This window comes from Dasypus novemcinctus, chromosome 7 (assembly GCF_030445035.2).
Source record: "Dasypus novemcinctus isolate mDasNov1 chromosome 7, mDasNov1.1.hap2, whole genome shotgun sequence".
NCBI classification, from domain to species: Eukaryota; Metazoa; Chordata; class Mammalia; order Cingulata; family Dasypodidae; genus Dasypus; species Dasypus novemcinctus.
Window position 1 is genome coordinate 79,783,132 of NC_080679.1, and position 24,210 is coordinate 79,807,341.

At 38.1% G+C, this 24,210-nt stretch overlaps 1 protein-coding gene across 2 annotated transcripts in view; it reads right to left on the reverse strand.

Moving 5' to 3' along the window:
* CERS6 (ceramide synthase 6) overlaps positions 1-24,210 on the reverse strand; it is a 306,615-nt gene that overhangs the window by 64,275 nt on the left and 218,130 nt on the right. For both annotated transcript variants that reach the window (XM_058300691.2, XM_058300690.2), the window contains exons 5-6: positions 19,825-19,875; positions 14,636-14,728 (exon numbers count right to left, since the gene is read on the reverse strand). In XM_058300691.2, coding sequence (XP_058156674.1) covers positions 14,636-14,728; positions 19,825-19,875 — 144 coding nt within the window. The remainder of the gene's footprint in view (positions 1-14,635; positions 14,729-19,824; positions 19,876-24,210) is intronic.

A 24,210-nucleotide genomic window follows, 5' to 3' on the forward strand; every position in this document is an offset into this window, starting at 1 on the left:
AAGAAACAAGACAAAAAGACACAGCAAAATAGACACAGAGAACAGACAAACGGGGAGGGCAGGGGGCGGTTTGGGGAATTAAATAAACAAATAAAATCTTTAAAAATAAATAAATAAATAAAGGTTTATTTCTCTCATTTCAATTTCATTGGTATATTTGTCTGTCCTTGTACCAGTACCAAGGGTTTTTTTGTTGCTGTTGTTTGTTTTTTTTTTAAGGAGATATCAGGGATTGAACCCAGAACCTCGTACATGGGAAGCAGGTGCTGAAGCACTTGAGCTACATCTTCTTCCCACCATACTGTTTCAATTACTTAAGCTTGTAATACATTTAAAATTGGGAAGTAAGAGTCCTCCAACTTTGTTCTTTTTTTAAGTTGGTTTTGGTTATCCAGGTCCCCTTACCTTTCCATATAAATTTGATTATTGGTTTTTCCATTTCTGTAAAGAAGGCTATTAGAACTTTGACTGGGATTGCATTGAATCTATAAATCACTGTAGGTAGAAATGTCATCTTGACAATATTTAGTCTTCCAACCCATAAACAAAGACTGTCATTCCATGTATTCAGGACTTCTATGATTTCTTTCAGCAATGTTTTATACTTTTCCATGAACAAGTACTTTATGTCCTTAGCTGAATTTATTCCTAGATATTTGATTATTTTAGTTATTGTAAATGGAATTTTTCCTTAATTTCCTCTTCAGATTGTTCATTGCTAGTGTATAGAAACACTGCTGATATTTGTGTGTTAATCCTGCAAATACCATTTTCCTGAATTTTTTTTTAAACCTCTAGTAGCTTTGCTGTGGGTTTTTCAGAATTTTCTATTTATAGGATCATGCCAACTGCAAATAGGGAGAATTTTCTTCTTCCTTTCCAGTTTGGATGTCTTTTATTTCTTTTTCTTACCTAATTGCTCTGGCTAGGGTTTCCATTTCAATGTTGAATAACTGTGGTGACAGTGGGCATGCTTGCCTTGTTCCTGATCTTAGAGGGAAAGCCTTCAGTTTTTCACCATGGTGTGTGATGGTAGCTGTGGGTTTTTCTTATATTCCCTTCATCTTGTGGCAGATGTTTCCTACTATTCCTAGTTTTTGAAGTGTTTTTATTTAAGAAATTCATAGAGCAGAAACTGGAATACATGTTACCAGGGGCTAGGAAAGGGGGCTAGTGAATGGGGAGTTAATGTTTAAATTGGTACAGAGTTTCTGTTTGGGAAGACATAAAAGTTTTGGTAATGGGTGTTGGTGATAGTAACACAACACTATGAACATAATTCACATCACTGATTATATATCTGAATCTGGTTAACAGGAGAAATTTTAGATTGTAGGTATGTTACTAGAATAAAAATTTTAAAAACCCATTAGACTGTACAACACAGTGATTACAGTTAGTACAATTATAATAATATTTTCTTATCAAGTCTACAAGGGTACCACATTAATGCAAAATGTTCATAATTAGGGTACTCTAGATTTTAGGTGTGAATTTTTCTATAAATTCACAACTTCTCTAATAAAAAGGTCGGCGGGGGGAGAACGACACTGGATTTTGTCACCTACACTTTCTGCATCCATGAAGGCAAGAGCCACCCCATTCAGTCTGGAGCCCAGTAAATGCTCTATGGGCAATGCTGATGTGACTGCTGCAGTGAGAGAACTGACTAATAAATACTGAGCATGTAATGTGTGTCAGGTGCTGTGAGTATTTTTAACATCAAGTGTATAAAGCAAATACTACAGAGAACTCCATTTTATACAGAAACTGAGGCATGGAGATGCTACATGATTTTCCTAAAGTTACACAGTGGGGAAGGGCTGGAATTGGATCTGAATGCCATTCTGACTTCAGAGCTTAGCCTCCTAAACTCCACAGCATGCTGCTTCTCAGAAACAAATGCCTGAAAAAGACAATGACAGAACAGGGAAAGGGGAGAGGGTATAAGGAGTAGTGGTAATATTCTCTCTTTACAGGAGCTTGGCTAGAAGAGGTGAAGAGGCATAAAGGATTAGATAAAAGGGGGTAAAGAGTTGAGTAAGAATGTTTTTGCATTTTTATTTTAAGAGTAGAGACATTTGCGCATGCTTAAAGATGGTGGGGCAGGAGTTAACAGAGACAGGGCAATTTTGAAAATACTCAAAAGAGGCTAACAAATAACAAGGTCCAGTCCCACAAGATAGGAAGAAATGGCAGCTCAAGAGCAAGTGTGCAAAGATTAGCCATGGGTGGAAAGGGTTCCTATGCTTAGGAAGCAAAAGGGAAACAGAGGAGAATGGGTTCACTTATATTTATGGTGATAGAAACCAAGGGAGCTCATGACTTCAGAATAATAATAAATCAATAGGTGCTTTCCCAAGACACTTAGGATCATTTGACAGAAATTTGCTGAAGGAAGGTGAATGACTGAATCTCCTGACTGAGAGCGGCACCTTCTAAGAGAGGTTGGGACTCCTGTGGCCCTAGACTTAAGGACGCTGAGCCCTGGAACAGCAGCACTGCATGGGACCTATGGCGTGCATCGCTCTGTAATGCCGTGATGCTGTGGACCCTTGAACCACACTGGAAAGTCCTGGCTGTCTTCTCCACGCACCCTGAACAGCAGTATGTGCTTCGTCACTACCCCAGGACTGCCCTGTGGCCAGTCATCATCTGTGAAATCTAAAGATGGTTAAAAACCTCTTCCCCACAAGGTACTTGGGAGTTTAATTTGCTAAAATAGGGCAAGCTTTGAATAAAGTCCCATAAAATTGCCCCATAAAATACATTTTTTTCTCTAGACAATTTTGTTCTATTTTCCCACCAGCCTGCACACAGCCCTCAGTTGAAATGCTTTGCTCACAGGGGATAGCTTATGAAAATGAGCTGTCTCCTCTTGCCTGATTATATTTTGAAGATAGAAGTGAAAAAGAAATGGAACAGAGGTATAAGAGTCGGGAATATCTGCCCTGGGAGAAACTTAAGCTTTAAGAGCAGAATCTTGCTACACTATCCACAAGAGGACACGCAAAAGAGCAGCTTCGCACATCTGTGAAAGACGGTAAGTGCCTGTCTGTCCACAGGCAGTAGCACTGATGTTACAGAGGGGGCTATAAACTGCTCCTCATCCCTCCCAGGCTAACGGATGTCATCTGGTGTGGTTTTAGCTTTCCTAGCAAAGATAGGGCATGCTAATATATGAGTTACCACCTCAGAATCATTTTCTTAAGAAAGGTTTAAGAACAATCTAGACCAGCAGTTTCCAAACTTTTGGTCTTGAGATCCCTTTATAGTCTTATAACTATTGAGGACACCAGAGTGTTTGATTATGTGAGTTATACCTATCCGTATTTACCATATTAGACATTTAAAAGTGAGATATTTTTAAAAAACAGTCAATTCATTTGAAATAAAAATAATAAACTCCACTACATGTTAAAGTAAATGTTTTTATGAAAATAAATACATTTTCAAAAATAAAAGTAAATTAGTGAGAAGAGTGGTATTATTTTACATTTTTGTGAAACGTTTCACTGTCTGCCTTAAGAAGAAATTCTCATAAATTGCTTATCCATTCAATTTATTGTCATATGTTGCTTTGGTTGAAGTGTATAAAGAAAATCCAGTCTCATACAGAATTTGGAAAAGGGAGAACTGTGTATATTCATTACTACTGTATCAAAAACTTGACAAGTGGGAGATCTCAAAGGTAAGTGTCAATGTAGAGACTGAAACCCTATTAATAAACTTTTCACACTTGGTTAAATTAAAATCCATTGGCATGCTTTTCCTTCAAATAGCTCTTTTACTCCTGTATGATTTTGTAACCTCATGCATAAGTCATTTGGAAAATACTGGCTAAGTATGTTAATGACAAATTTTATTATATAAGATTTTAAAAACATCATATTTCTTACTATCACTACCAATCTCTTCAGAAAAGTCTCTGAGTACTAAGAAACTACAAGCTCACGGTGGAGGAGACAAATTTTCTGAAAGTCTAATTACCATTGGAAAGCTTAAGTTTTATCTTTGATATCAAGGAATATCAATGGTTTTTCCTGAAACACGTTGACAGGCTAACTTTGGGTATTTTTCAAAAAAATTCCTGCCATAGTTTGTTGGTCATTCTTTCAAGTAGAAACAGGATTTTATAGGGGAAAAAAAGCAGTTTGCAACTCAAAGAAATAACTTCATATGCTTTTTCTTGAGACACCATAGTATATTGACATGGGCCAGAAATTCTTTTATGTGTATTTCCCCTTTCCTCACACAAAATATTAAATAGATTTATACTCAAGAGTAGAGAGTTAAAAAATTAACACTTCTTACAGTTTCATTAAGAACATTCTGAAGAGACACGGGCTTTTTTTTTCTTACTTTCTTAGAGTGTGTCAGGAAAGAAAAATACAGTGAGGTGCTGCTGCCAGCAATTTGCCTACCACTGCTTTTGTACTATCAGTACAAACATCAACACAGCAAGAAAAGCAAACGGCATCTTAGTATTATGAGGAAAACTTTTGACTTTTAGATGAAAGGGACATCCAGGGGTCAGCTGACTACAGTTTGAAAACCACTAGTCTAGACAAATTATTACCAAATATTATTCTAGGAAATGATAATTAGGCATATTAATAATGCTGCAATAACAAAAACCTCAAAATCCCAGTGGTTTGCAACACTGACTTAAGACTTCAGAGCTTGGCCTCTGCTCCAGGCCACACCAAATTACGGTGGTGCTGCAGGGGGAGATGGACTCGACAGCCTTTAACCGCTAAGCCACATTGCCCAGGACAATGCCTTCCCCAGAAAGCAGACTTTTTCTTAATGATAAATATAAAGGATTGCTCTTTTTGCAAGATGTTCTTTTTCTTTTTCTCTTGTGTTAAAATGCGCTTACTTTTATGAATTGATTGTGATAAATGATAGGTATGTCTTAAATTTCCTTACTAGGAAAAGTTAGAGGTTGGAAATCTTATGTTGGTCCTTCTCCAAATACATTTTTTGTTTTATTTGACCAGAAATAAAAAAGTCTGTGACCACTAGCTGTTTTTTGTTTTTGACCACTAGGTTTTTTTTTTTTTGTTTTTTTTTTTAATTTTTTTATTTTTTATTGACTTTGTAATAATATTACATTAAAAATATATATGTGAGGTCCCATTCAACCCCACCCCCCCACCCCCCCTCTCCCCCCCCCCAACAACACTCGTTCCCATCATCATGACACATCCATTGGATTTCGTAAGTACATCTTTGGGCACCTCTGCACCTCATATACATTGGTTCACATCATGGCCCATACTCTCCTCTATTCCATCAAGTAGGCCCTGTGAGGATTTACAATGTCCGGTGATTACCTCTGAAGCACCATCCAGGGCAGCTCCATGTCCCGAAGATGCCTCCACCTCTCATCTCTTCCTGCCTTTCCCCATACCCTTTGTCCATTATGTCCACTTTTCCCAATCCAATGCCACCTCTTCTATGTGGACACTGGATTGGTTGTGTCCATTGCACCTTTATGTCAAGAGGAGGCTCAGATTCCACCTGGATGCTGGATGCAATCCTCCCATTTTCAGTTGTAATCACTCTAGGCTCCATGGTGTTGACCACTAGGTTTTGATGCAACCAAATATTAGTCACTATGTGCCAGCTACTGCTCTAAGCTCTAAACCACCTACTCTGTATCACACATTGTATTCGACGGTTTTATGTACATTACTTCATTTAATCATATGCAATGCCACTTCCTTGTCAGAAGATTTAAACAGGCATTTTCTTCTGTCCTAAACCTAATTGAAGCAGGGTCTCTGAAAGCAGAGAAAACACTCATGGTAACAGATGCCAGCTATTTTCTGCAAAAAGTTACCAGGGAGCAATCACAATCCTTCAATAATTTCCTGCAAAATTTAATCATCATAATTCTGTCAGAAATCTTTTATTATAAGATGTAGTGTTTTTCATAGGTTAAAAGCCAAAAGGGCCTTGGAACCAGCTGGGTCCTGGGACTCTGCCATGGATGATTTCCTGCAAAGGACTTTGAACACGAGCAGACTCATTGGCCAAAGGCCCAGGCCTTCAAGCCAAACAGCAGCTTAGTTAAAAGGGACATAGGGTTTAGATATAAGCAAGCTGTTTTGAGCTCAACATGATAATATTTATTGGCTTCCCTTAGAAAATTTAGATGTGCAGGAGAAATGCTCATTGTGAACAGTTGGTAAAGGAAGGAATTTTAACAAAAATTAAGCCTTGGGAAATAAAAGATGTTTCAAAGAACACTGAATACCAAGGATATGTCTGTTGTTTTAATAAGTTACTTTAACAATTTTTTTTTTACAAAAGAAGGAAGAGTAAGAGGGAGGGACGGTAGGAGGGAGGGAGGAAGGGAGGGAGGGGCCCTCAAAAGGTTTATATAGTTTTGCGCACATAAAATAATATCTAAATTATAAGTCCATTGTACCAAATGACTACATCTTGACTGTTCCCTTCCCTCGGGGAAGACTCATAGTATTCCTCATTGCCGACTAGGTAAGTACCTGTTCTGGAAATATTTAAAGGAGCACTGGGTACTGTCATCACAGGGATAAAGGTTCTTCCCTCATTTTTTAACTCCAAGTTCAATTTGAAAACAGAGCAATTTTAAAAAGATGGAAATAGTAGGACATTTCAAGAGGAGAAGAGTCTGTGAATACCAAAGCCATTTTAGAAAGACTCCTCAACCCATTAAATCACAAAAAATGATTATTAAAACATTTAAGCTACTAATTTTAACAGTTTAAGGTATGCATTCAGATCCATTGTTTAATAAACATGACCCTGGTTTGAAAATGGCTATTCAAGCTCATTGTCATTCAACAGGGGAGCTAAAACAACATTTTTCTCAGTCATTAACAGTGCTATGAATGGCCTTTAGAGGTTGATTTTCACACTGTTGTCAAATGGATGTCTTCAAACATCACTATTCCACAATTAGGAAGCAGGCTGGTTTTAGAGGGTTTGGTTAATAGTTCCAGTACAGAAACAGGGGGCTTGAGCTTGGCATAAACACTCTCTGATGCCTGGAACAGCAGATGCTCTGGACAGTGGAGCAATGGCACCAGGACCTGCAGTGCCAGGTAGCAAGATGCTAAAGAGAAAAACAAGGGCTACAGCTCACTAATGATGCATGTCTCATAGTGGCCAAGTCCCCATTTTGTGTGAGAAAAAAGAATAAGCCAGCTTCATGGGGAACATATAAAGGTAAACTGACCAACTGAAGACAGGATATCACATAGTGAAAACAAGCTTATCGGTATCGATTAGGGAAAAAACATATAGTTTCAAGACATCGATAATATGTACAAGCTTAGAATCAATTCCATGAACACTGTTGTAAAATTGTCCTTTTAAAGGAGCTTTCTATACTGATGCTAGATATGTTAAAACCATACACAATGATGCTCAACATCATTAGCCATCAGGGAAATGCAAATCAAACCCACAATGAGACATCATTTAACACCCACTGGAATAGTCACTATTAAAAAAAGTGCTGGAGAAGATGTGGAGAAATAGGAGCATTTGTCCATTTTTGGTGGAAATGTAAAATGGTACAGCCACTGTGGAAGAGAGTTTGATGGTTCTTCACAAAGTTACATATAAAATTGCCATGTGACTTAGAAATCCCACTTCTGGGTAAAGAACAAAAGTAGGGACTTGAACAGATATGTACCCTGATGATCATAGTGGCATTATTCACAATTGCCTAAAGGTGGAAGCAATCTAAGTGTCCATTAATTGATGAATGGATAAACAAAATGCTATATATATACACAATGGCATATTACTCAGCTGTAAAAAGGAATGAAGATCTGATACATACAACAACATGGATGAACTCGGAAGACATCATATGAGTGAACTTAGCCAGAAACAAAAGGACAAATATTGTATGATATGAAATAATGAGAATAAACAAACTCGTAGAATCAGAATCTAGAATACAGGTTACCAGGAGATGGAATGGAAATAGGGAAAGGAAGTTAAAGTTTAAAATGTACAGGGTTCCTATTTTGGAATGACGGAAATGTTTTAGTAATGGATGGTGGTAACGGTAGCACAACGAATGTATTTAATAGCACTGAAATATATATATGAATGTGGTTAAAAGGGGAAATGGCAATAGAATAATGAAAAAAAAAAATCCATGGAACTGTACAACATAAACAGTGAGCCCTAAGGTAAATCATGGATCAGAGTTAGTAGAGCAATTATAAAAATGTGCTTTCAACAACTAACAAAAATGCCACACCAACGAAAGATTTGATGGTGGGGTGGTATATGGAAACCCTGTATTTCATGCATAATTGTTTTGTAAACGTACAACTTCTATAATTAAAAAAAATACTTGAGAGGGATCAAAGGAAGGATGAGCATTCAAGGAAAGCTAGTTTTTAGTTATGACAATGAGGTAACCTCAGAACAGATGCTGAATATGATGAAACTTTGCTGATTATGTAAAGGAAGTTTGTAGATGAATTTTTCTCCAATACTTTGGTCTCTGTTTTGATTCTAATTTTAACAACAAACTATTTCATTCAGGTCTTTCAAATCTAGGTAAGGTAAGCAATTTAGATCTCATTATAAAAATTATCATACCACATGGTAATTTTTGGCATATTTTCTGTTTTCTTAGTAGCCTTTATTCAGTGTATAAACAGTAAATAAAACTAAGTATATATTTGTTTGATAAGCAAATGATTAAAAAATGGAAAAAACATACAGAATGAAACATTTCAACCCTCAGATATGGGGGAATCTGTGGGATAGGGCACACCTGAGGCATGCCTCTATGGAATATGTAAGTTCATCTTCTCATAGGGTATTATCTCAGTGGGTATAGACCCACACAATAAACAAGAAACTAGTAAACTCCCATCCTGGGAAGTCCTGCTATGTTCTCAATTAAAGGGACAAGAATCTTTTGAGAACATTGGCAGTGCCTAATAAAAGAAAATAGACCAATATGTCAAGTTGTCAATATTACTGCAAGTGACTAAGTCATTTACTTCAAAAATTGAAACTTAGTGGCTACCATAGATTCTGAGGGAAGAGGGAAGGAAGAATAGAATAGATGAAACACAGGACATTTTTAGGGCATTAGAATTATTCTGTATGATCTTGTAATAACAGATAAAGGCCGTTCTAAATTTTGTGAAAACCTATAAAAATATACAGTGTAAAATATAAACCATAATGTAAACCATTGACCATGGTTAGTAGCAATGCTTCGATATTTGTCTATCAGTTGTAACAAATGTACCACCCACATGTAAAATGTTATTAATAGGGGAGGGGGAAAAAGGGGAAGGCATTGGGTTTTTGGGCATCCCTTATATTTTCTTTGTGACTTTTCTGTAGCCTAAAGCTTCTTTGAAGATAAAATGAAAAAAATAAAAGACACCAGGGGAATATATGAAAGAAATTGTCACTGTACATACACAATAACAGACCTTACACTGATGAAAGATACAATACATAAAAAAATTTTATTTTATTTTCTTACTATTTTATTTGGTTATATTTTTGGCTTTGTTTTTAGAGAATTGTTGAATCACAGAAAGGTCACAACCGTGGCAGGGGAGGATCACTGGTGTGGGTGCCAGTGATGCAGGAATGAGTGGGGAGGGATGCACCAGGGGCATGCCTCTAAGGCATATAAAAATGTTCAAGTGTTCATGGGGTATTGTCTTGGAGGGTGGAGACCCACACAATACCCAAAAGAATACTGAATTCCCATCCTGGGCAGTTCTGCTACATTCCCTAAAAGAGCAGTTGGAATCCCCCTAGTAAATGGGCAGTTCCTAGTGAAGGAGGACAGACCATTACACCAGGCCGTTGATATGGGTGATTGTACTTATGGACCTTTGCTTGTGAAACTGAAACTTAGCCTAGTATTGTATATTGCCTAAGAGCTACCTCCTGAAAGCCTCCTTTTTGCTAAAATGTGGCCTCTAGGCGGGGGACTTGGCCCAGTGGTTAGGGCATCCATCTACCACAAGAGGTCCGCGGTTCAAACCTTGGGCCTCCTTGACCCGTGTGGAGCTGGCCCATGCGCAGTGCTGATGCGCACAAGGAGTGCCCTGCCACGCAGGGGTGTCCCCCGCATGGGGGAGCCCCACGCACAAGGAGTGTACCCTGTAAGGAGAGCTGCCTAGCGTGAAAGAAAGAGCAGCCTGCCCAGGAATGGCACCGCACACACGGAGAGCTGACGCAACAAGATGACGCAACAAAAAGAAACACAGATTCCCGTGCCACTGACAACAACAGAAGTGGACAAAGACGATGCAGCAAATAGACACAGAGAACAGACAACCGGTGTGGGGAGGTAGATGAGAGAAATAAATAAATAAATCTTTTTTAAAAAAAATGTGGTCTCTAAGCCAAACACAGCATATAAATGCATCACCTTACTCCCCTCCTCCACTCACTTGTGTGAAACATGACTCCTGAGGATTAGCCTCCCTGGCCCCAAGGTATTATTACCAAATGCTAATTGGCAAAGCATCTGGATAAAGATCTTGATCAAAATGGAGAAATATTAAATACAAATGAGTTTTTATGGTTAAGAGATTTCAAAGTGAGTTGGGAGGTCATTCCAGAGGTTATGCTTATGCATGTCTCAGCAGGATCTCATTGATTTCCAGAGTAGACAGTGCCTTGAATGGCAGGGTTCCTGGGGGCTCTAGAAACATCTGGATACTATAGGCAGTACAGACAAGCTCAACAATTCAGCACCCTGTCAGTGGGCCTTATTTTGGAATTTATGCTCCCCAGTAACAGAATTACCTCATTTATAGTTTCCCTACACATGGCTCTTCTGCCCCTTTTATTTGAACCTGTAATTAGCATTATACTTGTTAGACATATGTCCCTGAGACTTAAATCTTTGATCTGTTCATTTGCCACTTGAGCCCTGAATCTTAACAGAATGAACTCTCCAGTTCATTGGACTCACCCAGGACAACAAACAAGGAGATGATGATGGACAACATCCATCCCAAGGAACAGAGAGTATTTGCTACTGCAAGCAAGATAGTTCCATCCATCTGCCCCATGAGATCTAAGATCCTCTCAATTAGAAACAGAGTGGACATCACCATCTCTAAATCCTCAAGATTGGGGAATGAACAATGGACTGAAATATACTAATTATTATTCTATTATAGACTTATTATTATTTTAGCAATGGAATAACTTTTATCACTGATAGAAGGGCAGTGGCCATCAGATGTTCTGAGGGGAGGAAGAGGGAAGAATAGGTGTAACATGGGAGAACTTGGGCATTGGAATTGCCTGCATTACATTGCAATAATGGATACAGGCCATTATAGTTTTATCATAACCTATAAAATTGTGCAGGGCAGAGTGTAAACTATAATGTAAAACTATAGTCCATGGTTAGTAGCAATGTTTGAATATGTATTCATCAGTTATAACAAATGTACTACTCTAATGAAAGATGTTAATGTGGGAAAGTGTGAGAGGGAAAGCGTATGGGGCATATGGGAAAATCTTATATTTTTTATGTAACATTTATATAATCTAAAGCTTCTTCAAAAATAAAAAATAAAAAAACCATGTTATGGAAATGTAAACAAAAGAAGGCAAAACACATAACTTTTAAGATAATGGTTATTTGGCTTAGAAGAATGAAGGCATTCTGTTTGTCTCAATGAAAGGCAAAATATGTGCATGCTGAGAAATATCCAACCAGTGGATGGGCTTGGTGACTTTTGGCAGAGCAATATCTTACTAGGATTAGGCTGCTGAAAGCTGAGGACAGTTAGTCTTGCTTTTAGTCATCCCTTCAACTCTGAGTGGAACCCTTCATTCTAACTAAGCACAAGAGGAACCAATAAAATAGTGAAGAGCTGTGAAAGGCTTACCACTTCTAATGTCAGGAGCACTGGAGGGCATGGCAATGCAAGAATTGTGTACACACCTAATCTAAGAGTGGATTATAGGATTTAGCTTCATAAACTTGGACTCAAATCCATTCTCATACTGTGTGGCTTGAGAAAGTCACACCGACTCACTGTGCATCAATTTTCTGAACTACAAAGTGGGAAAAAAAGTTCTGCCTCCCTCTTTGTTATACAAGTGTTTTAACTGACTACCTGGACAAAAGTTCTTCTCAAAAAGAAAACAAAATGCAAAATGAGCCCAGCACAGTGCTGGCACAAAGAAGATACTCAGTCTACATGTGTTGACTACATGAATGAGGAAGGCTCCACATGTAAGACAAGGAGACCTAATTCACATACCATCACTGAAAGATCTTTAAATGTTTAAATGAGAGTGTTTAGTGCAATGGGTAACAAAATCCCAAATTATGGGTTTGAATGAGTTATCTGCCTTGGCCTAAGCCCTGTCTAGGACCATCCACATCTGAGAATCACCCATCATATACCAAATTAAGGCCTTGCAGCCATTCAAGTCAGGAAAGACAAAGCCAGGAGCGTTTGAGTAAGCTTATTGCTGAGGATGATAGAAGGAGCATTTCTAGGGAAAGGAGATTCAGGTACTAGGACCATAGACTCCTGAATGCTTTTCAGCTGCCCTTCATATATCCTTTTTGCAATTTCCAGATTGCAAATAAAAGGTATATTGCCGTTTATGTTCCATCATAATGCATAGACTTATTTTCAAAGGAGCTTAGATGATATCCAGTAGTAATTCAGAAGACATTCTAATGAATCCATTTATTCATTGACTCTAAATTTACTGATCCCACCATGAACAAGCACACTGAAAAACCATGAGGAGTACAAAAATGAATATACCCTACTCTTTACCTTATAAGTTTAATGAAGGTGGGGAGGCAGATCACCACATGGTTAAAATGGTAAGTACTGGGCACTCTTATAAACCAAATATGGAGGATGGAGTGATCAAAAATCTTGAGGGAGTTTAATGTGAATGAGGGTTCAAGGAAGAGGTCAAGGAAGAAGACCTTCCGGGTGAAGTCTTGTTTGGTAAGGAGTAGGAGGTAGGATATATTCTAGCCACAGTCAGGGTCTTACAAAAACAAAGAGACACAGCGAAACTATCCATGTTCAGATAATATTGAGATGATGTCTGTAGCTAGAACATACATGTGTGTATGATGGGGGTGCAGGGAGTGGCGGGAGATGGGCTAGAGAGATGGGGTTTGAACGATATTGTCTACAGCCCTGAACATCATTCCAAGTAGTTTTGACTTTGTCTTGAAGGCTTCAGAAATATAACTCTTTATCAGTGGCAGGTAGATAAGAATAACTAATTTAGATAGCAGGAACATTTAGGAGGCTATTGTAATAGATAGGACAAAAGTAGAGAGGCCCCAAACAAAATCAGTATCAGCAGTATTATGGAAGTAGATGTAAGGAGTAAGAAAATGGAGAGCAAGGAAAAATTCTTCCTAGTTTAGACGGCTATTAATTATAAGGATTATTGGAGGAAGAACAAGAATAGGGTAAGATCATGTGTTCAATACAGTACACTTTGTATATAAGGCTCATTTTCCTCACCCATAAAATAAGAATAAATAATAAAACCAAATAATAAAACCAGAGGTACTACGAGGATTAAAAGATATGAAAAACTAAGAGAATAGAATGTTATTATTATTATATTTCTGAAAGTATGGGCCAGGAGAGAATCTGAGGCAGAAGAGGATCATTGGAAATTAGGGGCACATAGGTTATGGTTGGATGGTCTGAGTGACACGTCCACATGTATGAGCTTCATCACCTGGGAGACTGCCTTCTGTAGACTAGAAGCTTGGTATAGGCAGATACACAAAGGATGGGGTATTGGAATGTAAGCTAGCTAAGTCAGCTTTGAAGGAATGAAGCAAATATGGGAATCTGGAGAAAATAGTATCATAGAAGTAAAAGAAGCAGAAAATAGTCAAAAGTGCCATTTCTGCCCAGAAGTTGGTAGGATAGGAGGTGAAATGAGTGAATTTTGCACTGAGGAGACTATGGGTGCCCTACCAAGAGCTGTTTAAGAGGAGTGGAAGGGGTGAAAACAGATCACAGTTCATCTAGAAATGTTTCATTTTTGAGACATTAGACTTCTGTAGGGATGGGATACTTAGATTTTACTCTCCTCCAGGAACTACAAATAAAATCTTTCTGGGGAGTGGATGTAGCTCAACTGGTTGAGCACTTGCTCCCCATGTATGAGGTCCTGGGTTCGATCACTGGTCTCTCTTAAAAACAAACAAATGAAAAAAACAACTGTCACTGTGGAGTGGATGGAGCTCAGTGGTTGAGCACCTGCTCCCCATGTACAAGGTCCTGGGTTCAATCCTCAGTACTTTCAAAAAATTTTTTTCTTCTTCTTTATTTAATTTGAAGGAAAAATGGACTCTTGAATCAGACTGAGAGAAAATATTTTTCCACAGACAAAAGACACTAGGTTTGGGTGAAGAGTAAAGAAATAATGGCAATAAAATATAAAAGAGCCCAAGAAAAATGCAGAACTTTTGGTAATAATCAGAAAACAGTGCAAGACTAATGCTGTGGAGAGAATAGAGGCAAGTGCCTTTGAGACTCTACACCCACCTATCAATGGCCATTAAGGATGCATGTTCTCAACCATTTATGGCTTATGATAATATCCATCTTACCTTTCTTTTGATATCAATGAACTGGGAAAACATTAAAGACCAATAAAACGACAGCTGCAAGATGTAGTAGTAGTGGAGGTCAGATGTGAGTGGCTAAGGATGAAAGAAGAAACGGAAAGATTAGTTAATAGGGTGTCCAATTTGTGTCGCAAACATCTCAAGCTCAGTGACATGGTCTTGCAACTGAACTCCTGCTCTATTCTCCTTGTGGATAATGGGGCTTTGAAGGATGCCTCTAATCCACAGCTGGATGGCATTATTTCATCTCCAACCAAAAAAAGCATTAATCAGTATGAATACTTGGTACTCAATTCTTTATTCAGTTTAACAGTAGCATTTATATGCTCCTCTGAAATAAGTATCAGCAAGATTGCTCAGGCAACTTGAAAAAAAGCATTCTAATGCACACTAAAGAATAAGGCCTGGACAACTGCTATGAGATTCACAGTACAGGGGGCAAGGAAGGTTGGTGATGGAAACTCAAATATTATATGGGTCATTGAGGAATAGAATTTCAAAATGTTCCATCATCAGAAAGTCTTCTTGTTTTTAGGAAATATTCAGTATATTACGAATATCAGGAAAGGATGATTCAAAAATATTTATTAAAAGATTAGAGGAACAAGGAAACTGACAAGAGATACCAGACTATGCTATAGCCAGGAAATCTGAGCTCAAATCCCTGCTCCACGGCTTAGGAGACACAGAACTTGGGGCCTTAGTTTACTTATTTGTAAGTTGGGGGTAATACCTGCTCTACTTGCTTCAGAGGTTCAGGAACAGGGAGAGGCTCAGAGAGGACAAGGGAATCAGGAATATTTATTTTACATGTAAATCCATAAAAATGAAACAGAGTTCTTAAAAACTTTTTTGATGAGTTTTTAACTGTTTCATTGAGTTGTGATCAGACTGAATGAAAAACCTTTGAAATTGATCACACAAAACATGTCCACACCCCTGTACTCAAGGTAATACCGTATAATAAATACCACTGACATTGAAGTGCTTTGTACTCCAACAGCAGCACCAGGGCCAGGTATCTTGAAAAGCTGGGATTCACTTACATATGAAATATGAGCATGGGCATCAACATCCGTTGTCCCTCTAACAGAATTTTGGCAACAAAATACACGCTGGGACAGGACACTCTCCAACCAGCAATCCTAAGCCCTGAGTGATGATGTGTTTACCAAACTCAGCAACACACTGGAAAGAATACATTTCCTAATGAATTGTCCTTTTACTCTTGAAGGCATTAGTGATGAGGGGCAGAGGTACAGCAGATTCAAGTCAGCTATAGAAAATAGGGTTCTGGCTTTGGGACCCTTCCAGCCAAAGTTCAATTTCAGATCTTGATGAGACTCTTACTTTCTGCAGATGTCACCACTTAGGAAAATGCCACAGAGGGGTGCTCAGGACAAGTTACAGCATGTCTAGAATGGCAGAATTCATAACTGAGCATCGTATTATTATAATGATTATATTGTGATGTGCTTGGCAGTTGACTAAACTTACCCGAACATTATCCTATTTGATTCTTATAAAAATTCTATAAAATTAGTAATATCCTTTTCCAGGTTATACAGTGGATGGGAAATTGTGAGGTTAAAGGGCTAATCCTGGGTCTCACGGCTAGTGAAAGAGTCTTTGTGACCACAACTAGGGCTTCTAATTCCCAACTTGGGCTCTTTGTAATAAGCAATACAAGGATCAAGTGACAGCAACTTTATATTATTTTACTTAAAATATGCACACATATATAAAAATTATAAATAATATATAATATGCATTCCCATATACAAGGAACAGTACGCCTTTAATAAAGTTTAAGGTAGACCACTATTCCATCTAAAATCTATCCATGTATTTCTTTAATAATATATGTTAAAGATACAATAAACATGTTTCCTAAGAGTGCTCAATTTTTAAAAGTGCTCTTAGGGTTTGAGGCTGATCTGAATAGATTTATTTATACATTTATCTATATATTTATGTGGATGTAATTACATACAAAGCTCTATAATTACATGAACGGCTAAGGTCAAATGTATAATCATTCTGTACTGTTAATTCCATCTCTCACCCCCCACCAGAGAGCAGCTCATTAAAAAAAATAGCTATGGCATTCATTCAGGATGACCACTTTTCATAAGAAATCATGAAATTGTCTGTGATTTCGGAAGGCGTATGCTAAATTATTCGTGGATAAGCAGTGATATCTGTCTGGTAGAAGGTATGTAATCTTGATCTGAATCCCTTCATAGGGTTTCTTTCCCTTGATACTAATGATACTAACAATCCTGATATTTTTTTAACATACCACTATCTACTAGATCCTCAAACTTTTGTGTTGAAACTGTAGCGCTCTCTGTAAAACTCTCTACAACCACATTTTGAACCACTGGCCTAGCAACTAATTTTCTTAGAAATAGTTCACCATAAATGTGAAGCTATTTGAATCTATATTATAGTTAAGAACTATAGTGGGCATTATACTTCATATGGCATTTGTTCTCGATGTCTTTTATGTGATGGAATTCACCTCATAAATGTGCTGCATCAGAGTGGCTGCCCTGCCAACATTTTGAGTTAAGGTTTCTAGAAGCCTTTTGATGTACTTTAAAAAAAAAATTATTATTCTCCCCCCCCCCCATTTTCTGCTCTCTGTGTCCATTCGCTGTATGTTCTTCTATGACTGCTTCTATCCTTTGACATACTTTTAAAAATAGAATTTTAGATATATATGGACTTTGCCAATCAGTTTACCATTACAGGATACAAAGGGAGCTTTAAATGACAACATTCCAAGTATTTAAATCAGAAAAACAGCAATCAGGTCTGCAAACTACAGTTGTGTAGAGTAAGTGACTGGTTTCCAGACTGCTTTAGTCTTCATCAGATCAGTATGGAATACTGGGCTCTCTCTCACCATGTTATGTTCCTTATTTACATTCCTTTCTAATCTGAATATACTACTTGAAAGATGAAAATGCAAACTGGAATTCCATTTCAATGTGTCTTTAGCCTTGAACTCGCCTAAGGAGTATCCATTGCCAGTCCCTGATCTCTGTTGTAACTCTAATACCTGAGGAGCTACACTGCAGGCCCGTGTGCATCAGCCTTATGGACACCAAACAATCAAACGTCCTAAAAAGACAACCCAAAAGAACCCTAGTCAAATCAAAAATCCAAGTTGCTTATTAATATGTGTGTGTTTCTTTTGTTGCTTAAATATCTAGTCATCTTTGCTTTTCTTATATAACATTCTAATACTACTAGAAAAGTCCCTGTTTTAATATTTAACTAGAAACTGATCTGGGACCACAGCAAATGCTAACTGTACTGAATTCATGGACCAATGCAAAGGCCCGTCAGTGGGCTGCGATTTGATATGCTCCCTTTCTGGGATATGAATTCATTCTTAATCAACAAAGCTTTTTTTTAAGGTGCAGAAATAATCCATCCACCTGTAATGGCACAAGTTCATTTTTCTGCCCTTAAGGAAATGGTGCTTAATTTACATATTTAGAGTCTGCTCCCAAACCACAAAATGAAATAAGCTCAGTGTGCTGTCCCAAGTTCCACACCTGAGCTTTCCAAACATTCTATCGAGACAAGCCTGTGCTGTCATCAGGTCTTCAAACTTTCCTCAATGATTAAAAACAAATCAGCTATTAGCAACAGGACGTAACCCCCTGATGAACTGATTGCACCCTACCCTCTAGTAAACGTACCTTCCATCCTTACTCCACTTGCTGAAGCAACTGGGCTTTGATTCTGAACTTCACTAAGAATACGCGAGTGCTTTGGCCAACATCTATCAGCTAGAGGCCTGGGGGTTTGGTAGGGACAAAAAGCATGGCATGGCATGGCAAGGGAGGATCACTGGTTCAAGGTTTCAGTGGTAGGGGGTTGTGCAGGGGAGAATGTACCCAGGGCATACCTCTATGGAATATGAATTTGTGCATATTGTCATGGGTTTTATCTCAGAGGGTGGGGACCCACACAATAACCAACAAAATATTAAATTTCCATCCTGGGGAGTCCTGCTACATTCTCTAATAGAGTGGCAAGAATCTCTAGAGCATGTGGGCAGGGCCTAGTAAAAGTGGACAGATTAATATGCCTGGCCCTTGATATTAATGCTTGTCCTTATGAACCTCATTCTTATAAAATTGAAACTTAGCCTAGTAATATCTATTTGAATCTATAGTTAGCACTACACTCATTAAATACATGTCCCAGAGACTTGAATCTTCAGTCTGTTCATATGTCGGTTGAGCCCTGAATCTCTGAAGAGTTGTGACAAGCACTTACTCTCCAGTGCATCAGAATTGCCCAGAAAACTAGCAAAATGATGATGATGGACAACGCTTATCCCAAAACACAGAGAGTATCTATAATTGTAAACAAGATAGTTCCATCTATCTGCCCCATGGGAATTAAGCCACCTCTCAATCAGCAGTAGAGTGGGTGTCACCATCCCCAAATCCTCAAAACCGAGGAATGAGCAAACCGTAAGGGTGAAATGCAACTATGGACCAAAGTAGACTTATTATATTATTATTCTAGTTATGGAAGAACTTGTAACATTGATAGACAGTGGTCACTAGAGGTTCTGAGGGAAGGGAGAGGGAAGAATAGGTGTAACATGGGGCATTTGGGGGATGTTGGGCTGGTTCTGCATGTCATTGCAATGACACATACAGGTCTCACACATTTTGTCAAAACTTATAAAATTATGCTGTGCCAAAGTATAAATCATAATGTAAACTATAGACTATGGTTAGTAGAAGTGCTTCAGTGTGTGTTCATCAATTATAACAAATGTAACCACACTAACGAAAGGTATTATTCATAGGGGAAAATGTGGGAGGGGAAGAGGAGGAGGAGGTGGTGTATACATATGGGAATCCCCTATATTTTCCATTAACTTTTATATAATCCAAAACTTCTTTAAAAATTAAGTAAAAACAAGAAACGAAACAAGCAAAAAAAGACTACATTGGAAAATTTAATACTGTTAATCAAATAATAAACTAGTTACATCTTAACAATAAATAAAACAATTGTGACAAGGGAAAAAATTAAAAAAGCAAGGATAACCTGTCCAGGGACCTGCTAAAATTATGACATTGGCCTAAGGAAGATATTCTACATGTAAAAACCACAAATAAATGTCTCCTTACCTGATAAGGGTAGTTGTACCAGCAGTGCCTCGTATCCCAAAACCAGGGAGTCTGAAAAAGTGACAAAAGAATCTATTTTACATATTTTGGAAAAGAAGCAATTTGAGGTTTATGAATGTCCCCTGCCCCCAATTTTTTTGTGATTTCAATATGATCTACCCATGTGAAAAATGAATGACTTAAAACAATCAACAATAGGCTATTAAAGCAATTATTATCCCACCATGCATTCTTTTTGGATAATCTAAACTCAACTGGTAGTATGTCCAGCTGCTCCTGGGAGGGACTCCTGGCTTTTTTTTCATATTCTGCTGGTCCCAGAAACATATCAACACATCAGCCTCAATAGCAGAGCCCTCCAGGGCTCTTACCAAGATCAGATGCGATCATGAATCACACTATTATCAATAAACAATGAGACAGCTGATAAGGAATTACCCCCAAATTCCTCAGACCCTTATTTACAAAGCCAACAATATTAATCGTTTCATGCCTTGATCAGGGAGATATATTTCTTATTTCAGTCGGACATCTCAGACTCATTCCAGGCCTGAAAGAGAGAACCTTCCACAGAGCATTCCCAGCCCTTACCCCCAATTCTTAGTCAAGGTCTTTGTATGACAAAACAATCTTTCTTAATTTAATAGCAATTACTTGCCTCACAACATTGTGTAATCAAATAAAGTATACACACAGATTCCAGACATTTATATTAACCAGGGAGGGATTGGTATGGATTTATATGGACAGCTGAACCATCCAATAATATAGCATAAACTTTCTCAAATTTTTGTACTTCCTTTATAATTCTTTTTCATTCCTCTATAGCTATCAGGACTTTCTAGTTGATATTGGTAGAAGTCTGATAAACATTTGAATATTTCTTTAGATTAACACAGTCAATCCATCATTAATTAAGTCTAAATATATTTATTTGTACTGACCTAAACTTCTTATCTTATCCCACACCCTACTAAATCAAAAGTTGCTGCCTGAGATCCATCTGTGGTGGGAAAATGCAGTTGTCTCCCTGGAAACCAGTGCACCTGTGTAGATATTGCCCTCCACCCGTGTCATCCTCCTCAGCCCTGCACCGTAAGAATCAGCTAACATTTACTGAGAGCTCCCTATGTCACAGGCATTGTTATCCTACACATATTTACTCATTAACCCTTACATCAGCTACTTGTATTTGCCTCATTTTACAGATAGGTAAATTGAGACTCTGTATCCATAAGTTACTTGCCCAGGTCAAATAGCCATGCAGGGGCAGAACTGGAAATCAAACTCAGACAGTCTGGTCCAAACCCAACCTTAACCGCTGTGTACTCTAGTTTCCCTAAGTCTGAAAAAACCTAACCTCAGTCCAGGGAACCAGACTGACCTAAAATGTCATGCCATGACCAGCCATAAACTGAGAAATGTTCAAGGATCTTTACACTTCCTTTTCTTTCATGTACTACTGATTTTCCTTCCTCTCTGGGCTCTTTACTTTGCTCCACGTTTTGCCATGTGCTACTTGGTCAACCCTGTCTATCACATAATCTCTGTGCACTGAATTTCCTTCGTGTCTGAGTTGTATGTATGTCTCTCTTACCACTTCTGTCACCTACAACATCGGTGTCTGTTACCGACCCCACAGAGCAACTGTGAGGATCAAATGAGCAGGTGTGCATAAACACACTTTAGAATCTTTACAGTTTAATAATACTGTATTTATATGGTTAACGATACATGCCCATTAAGACGCAGAAAATAGAGAACAAAAATTTTTTTTAAAATTTGAATTCTCATTACTATTAACGTTTTGATATATCCAAATTCTTATTTTTTAAAAAAATTTTATTTATTATTTATTTATTTAGTCCCCCCACCCCGCCCCTTGCGGCTTGCTTGCTGTCTGCTCTCTGTGTCCATTTGCTGCGCGTTCTTCTGTGTCTGCCTGTCTCCCTTTGTTGTGTCATCTTGCTGTGCCAGCTCTCCGTGGGTGCGGGCCGTCAGCTCTCCATGGGCGCAGGTCAGCTTGTCTTGACAAGGAGGTGCTGGGACATGAACCCAGGGCCTCCATATGGTAGACAGGAGCCCAATCGATTGAGCCACAGCTGCTTCCCAGATATACTTATTTTTATACTTATGTGTGTGTTATTTAATGTGGGCACAATACACCCCAATCTACTTTAAAGTTCAATACAAATATTAGTTATTACCTTTCTCTCTAATTAGGTTGTTTATGAGCAACACAATTTGTTGAAATTCTCCAAGGGAAAAGTGTGTCATTGGTATATGTTTATCCTTCTAGCATATAAGCCTAAGTTGACAGTTCAACATTCACTTACTGCATGCTAATGGGAAGGAATACACAATTTGATGCAAGGCCTCTAATGAACCTAGTAATACTTTCCTTTTCTGAACTTATAATGTCTCAAGTCCATGGGGCATTATGTGCTGGCCCTAAAACATGCAGCAGAAATCTCTTCCACTGCAGCCACCCGTCCAGTCACAGGCAGTATAGCAAAGATATAACTTGCAGTGACCTAGAAAAATCCATAACCTAAGAGTTTCCCCTGTCTGTGAGCCTCTTGGTTCAATGGTTTTCCCCTAAAAAACAGGCTTTTTCCCTGTGTGCAGCACATGCACATCACCTAAACCTGCTTTCAGTATGTGCCTGACCCCTGACCAACCCCCAGAACGAGTTTGTCATTGGGCCCCTACCCACCTGAAGCAAAGCAAAGACCTGGAATGCCATAGCCCAGCCCACAAGCTTGTTTGCCAAATTTTTAATAAGTAGTTCTTTCACACATAGCTCATATTCACATATATGTCTACTTTGACAATGCTACATATTAACATGACCTTTTATATGAACAGTGTATTTTTCTAGGGTCTCATACCATGCCTCCCCAAACCTTTTAAGATAGGTAGAATAAATACTATCTTTCCCAGTTTGCAGATGAGAAAAGTAAAGTCTGTATAAAAGTGATTCTCCAAATTTCTTACAGCTAACAGGGGTATAGGAACCAAAACTGGTTGCTTATAATTTAATACATTAGGTACAACTTCTTTCATTTTAATTGATATCATGGAGTTATCCATTTATTTTTCCATTTTTTTCATTTTCAATCTCTCTAGGTATCATTTCCACATTCATTTGATGTCAAAATTTGTATATTTCATCATATAAATTAAAAGATAGGAGTATAATTTGGAACATAAAAAGCTGAAATAGTTAGATGCCATTATAAAACAAGTGATTAAAAAAATACACTGGGAAAACCCTCACTCCAAAATACTAAAAAAAGTTCTGTACCTAGTCCAGTGCTTAGCATTTCAAGTATATTTCCTGGAATTAGATATGTCTGCCACTCCTTTTCCATGTCAATAAAACATCAAGGAATGTTATTTAGATCGGAAAATCCAAAAGCCCAGTGGTTCTCAAACTTTGTCATTCCAACAGCTTTTATGATTCACTCCCCTTCATGCACATGTACACTGAAATAATATTTATGGCACACTTGACAGATTTTAAAGAATTGCATACATCTTATTTAATTATCTTATTTATCTTAGTTATCCTATTTAATTGTCACAACAATATTGTAAGTGTCCAAGCTAACATAGCTAGTCGATACCATAAAATACTTACAAAGAACACACTAGAGCGGAATTGCTCGCAATGCAGGTTCTGATTTAATAGCCTGGGGCTGGAATACTTCATTTCTAACAAGCTCCCAGTGATGCTGATGCTGTCCATCCATGGACCACCCTTTGTGCTATGGGAAAGAAAGAAGTGTGACCCTGACTTTTTGGTATTTACCATGTGCAAGGCACCTCGCTAAGCGCTTTTCCTATGATATTTCACAATTCAATGCCAGAAGAATGAATTAATGAATTGCTTCTACTCTAATCTGTGCAATAACCACTTAAGGCAGACATTTTTAGTAAAATAATATTCTGCTAGAGGCAATTTTTGGCACCCAACCTCCCAGTGTGATATTATGGCACATTTAAGCTCCGGAGGAAGGGTCATGACCAGAAATTACGTATACCACTGTGGGGTGGTGCCCTGAAAGTTAATGTGTAGGAGTTCCTCTCACCCTTTCTCCACCCCCACTGCAGGGCGCTAATGACCACTGGAGTAGTCACCTTTGACCGTGAGATGGGAGTTTCTCTTGAGGTTGGTTTCAGAGACTTCCTACCTGCCCTGATCTGCTTTCCTCTGAATTGGATATGTGAGAGAAATTAATCCCTATCATTTCTCTCATATGCAAGCTACTGTGTTCTGGGGGTCTCTTTTATACAGGAGCATAGTGTATTCTTACGAATATATGCATCAAGATAAATAACATTATTAAAAAACAAAAAGAAACAACCTCAGAGAGGTGCAGT